The following is a 3,433-nucleotide window of genomic DNA, read 5'->3' as shown; positions in this document are numbered from 1 at the left end:
CGACAGACCAAGCGGGACGATATCAATGGTAGCTTTGAAAACAATTGCGGAACTGAACAGGAACACACACGAAAAAGCCGCTGATATGATAATAAGAAATAGTTATGTTGACGATTTGATTCAGTCAGTCCCTCAGGAGAAAGATGCTTTTAGTTTGGCCGAAAATGTGCAAAGCATATTGAAGAAAGGTGGTTTCAACATAAAGCACTGGATCATGTCCGGTGATGACAGCCTAGCGTCAACTTCAAGTGTCAAGATGGTAACCGTTCATGAAGAAAAGATATTAGGAATGCGTTGGCTTCCAAAGGATGATTATTTTGCTTTTCAAGTCAAAATAAATTTTTCTCCGAAACGCAACAAAATTCCAACAGGACCAGATTTGACCGAAGAAAGCTTTGATAAAGAATTTCCAGAAATTCTTACAAGGCGAATGGTTCTTAGCCAAGCAGCGCGCATTTATGACCCTTTCGGGTTCATAACACCGGTAACTCTATCTGCTAAGATCTTACTGAGAAATCTGGTGTCACAACCTACTGAAGGTCGCACGGAAGCAACGTCAATAAGATGGGATGATCCAATACCAGATGGTTGCAAACAAGCATGGAAACAGTTTTTCAAAGAATTATACAAGTTAAAGGAAACAACATTTGCTCGGTGTCTGAGACCGGAGAATGCTGTTGGTGAACCTATACTGATTATTTTCTCTGATGCAAGTATTCAAGCATACGGAGCTTGCGCGTATGTACAATGGAAACTGAATACCGGTGAATATGAAACTCGCCTTATTGCGGCCAAGCAAAGAATAGCACCAACAAGACAACTCACTATCCCCCGTCTTGAACTTTGTGGTGCAGTACTAGGGTGCCGACTGAGAAAAACAATCCAGCAAGAAATGAATTTCATTTACAAAACTGTTATTCATGTCGTGGATTCTGCTATCGTGAGGGCTCAAATTCAAAAGGAATCGTATGGATTTGGCTCGTTTGTCGCGACGAAAGTTGCAGAAATTCAAAATCACTCGGAACCAAATGAATGGTGGTGGATAGCAACTGCTGACAACCCAGCGGACATGTTGACCAGGCCCACCCGACCATGTCAAATCGGCCCGGAATCTGTATGGCAAAGAGGACCAGCTTTCCTGTCGCTACCTATCGAGCAATGGCCTATCAGCCAGGCTCTGCAAGTGCAAGAACGGGATTTACCTGATCGTATCGGGGTGCATATCGCTCAAGTGACAAACCTGTTCGAAAATTATGATATTGGAGACGTAGTGAAGCTCGAAAATTTTAACGGCTACATCAAGTTACTCAGAGTCACGGCACGCATCATTCGAGTCAAGAAGCAAAAGACGTTTGGAGCAACTTTGGAATCTCCGACAGCTATAGAGTTACTGGAAGCAGAAATACATTGGGTGAAGCATGCCCAAAGAGAATTGGTTACCACCGATTGGGAAAACCGATATAAACGCTTGGGACCCAGTCTCAATAGTGATGGTTTGCTGGTTGTTGGCCAGCGGATGAAGAAATGGTTAAAGGATGATTGGAACCAAGAGTTGTTCATCCTCCTACCTGCAAACCACCGGTTCACGGAACTCTATATACGATATATACACGCGACGGACCATGCCGGCATAGAAGTTACAATGGCTAAAGTTCAAAGAAAATTTTGGGTACCAGGGGCACGAAGAGTCATCAAACAAGTAAAATACCAGTGCGTCACATGCCGAAAGCTTGACAAAAAGTTACAAACGCAAATGATGGGAGAGCTGGGACCAGAGAGACTACAGTCGTCGCCTCCCTTTCATCATACAGCACTAGACCTTTTTGGGCCCTTTGTGATCCGCGATACGGTGAAGAAAAGGACGAAAACAAAAGCATATGGGATCATTTTCAATTGCTTGGCGACAAGAGCAGTCTATTTGGACTTGGTTGATGGCTATGGAACAAATGACTTCCTTGTTACTTTCAGACGCTTTGTCACTATTCGTGGATTCCCAGCGACAATTCATTCAGACAGAGGATCGCAGCTGACAGCCGCAAGCAAAGAACTGAGAGAGATGACAAAATCTCTACATTGGGAAGACATTTGTCAATTCGGTGTATCAGAGGGCGTGAAGTGGACATTCAATAGGTCAGCCGATGCACCATGGCAAAACGGATGTAGTGAAGCCTTGATACGATTGGTCAAAAGAGCGCTAGTTTGTGCCGTTGGAGACAGCGTGTTAACGGCCGGAGAGCTACAAACTGCATTATTTGAAGCTGCCAATTTGCTGAACCAAAGGCCCATAGGACACAAACCTGGAGCCGACCCAATGCTAGGTACCTATCTGTGTCCTAATGACCTACTGTTGGGACGATCGGACATAGCTGTTCCCCAGGGCAACTGGGATGAGTCCAAAGGGTTCACCAAAAGGATACGAACAATACAGCAAATAGTGACAGTGTTTTGGAAGAAATGGCAGCGTGACTACTTTTCGACGTTATTAGTACGACAGAGATGGCATGTTGCCAGAAGAAATTTGAAGATCGGAGACATTGTGCTGATCCAAGATACAAATGCTCTCAAAGGAAATTGGAAATTTGCAGAAGTATTAGAAGTGCACGTCGATCAAGATGGCAAAGTCAGGAACGTCACTCTGCGATACAAAAGCCAAGCACCTCCCCGAAATGCTACCGATGCAAGGAAGTACAATGGCCAGCCCGATGTCATAGTCAAACGTTCTGTGCATCGTCTTGTACTTCTACTTGAATCACATGAAGATGACGATGTCGAATGATGATGACGATGACGATTCGTGGGGGGAGTGTATTGCAAGAACTGCAATAGCGAAAAGCGAATGAAGAGTATCGCACGAGAATATCATGTTTGAATTTTTACGCAAGATTTGTCGTGACTTCTTGGTCCACATATTTTGAATTTTGGCTGCAATGAAGTAAGGATTATTTTGGTGAATATGTGTCATTTAAATTTTCTGGCTATATTAATTTCCATTATTTGTGCTGATCAATGTCTCGTCTTGTTTCAGGATGAAATTTGTTACATAGCAAGAACTTTGATCCGAAGACAATTTGTTCTGTTTCTTACTTTGTGTTGATACAAATTCTACATCACATTGCAGTTTTATTTTGAGTTTATACACGAATATTACAGGGGGCGTTAAACGCCCCCACTTTTTTCGCCGGGCCATAGCATAAAAACGGCGCGCCGCAGGCGCGCCAAATTTTGGGTACCTGTAGGGAATTGATTGAAGTTTATTGTGACAAAGTTTCAAAAAAATCGGTCTGAAAATTTTTGAGATATCGAGGTTTTAGTGACGTCATGATTTCTGAGTTTTCGACCAAAAACGGCATATGTTCAAAAAATCATATAAAATCACAGAATAGACATACAGACATGCCGTAAACGCCATTAGACTGCCAATACCATGGTCAAT

The 3,433-nt window shown here is 43.1% G+C and overlaps 1 protein-coding gene across 1 annotated transcript; it reads left to right on the top strand.

Annotated features, from left to right (window-relative positions):
• The first annotated feature begins 251 nt into the window (after nt 1-251).
• Nucleotides 252-3,117, top strand: LOC122365483. The gene is made up of 2 exons (XM_043336741.1): nt 252-2,932; nt 3,026-3,117. Exon 1 carries the CDS (start codon nt 257-259, stop codon nt 2,774-2,776), a length of 2,520 nt encoding a protein of 839 aa, XP_043192676.1. The 5' UTR covers nt 252-256; the 3' UTR covers nt 2,777-2,932; nt 3,026-3,117.
• The last annotated feature ends 316 nt before the right edge of the window (nt 3,118-3,433 follow it).

The sequence above is a fragment of the Amphibalanus amphitrite genome, unplaced genomic scaffold, assembly GCF_019059575.1.
Source record: "Amphibalanus amphitrite isolate SeventyFive unplaced genomic scaffold, NRLGWU_Aamphi_draft 000743F_arrow, whole genome shotgun sequence".
Lineage (NCBI taxonomy): Eukaryota > Metazoa > Arthropoda > Thecostraca > Balanomorpha > Balanidae > Amphibalanus > Amphibalanus amphitrite.
This window is presented reverse-complemented; position numbering and strand designations above follow the sequence as displayed.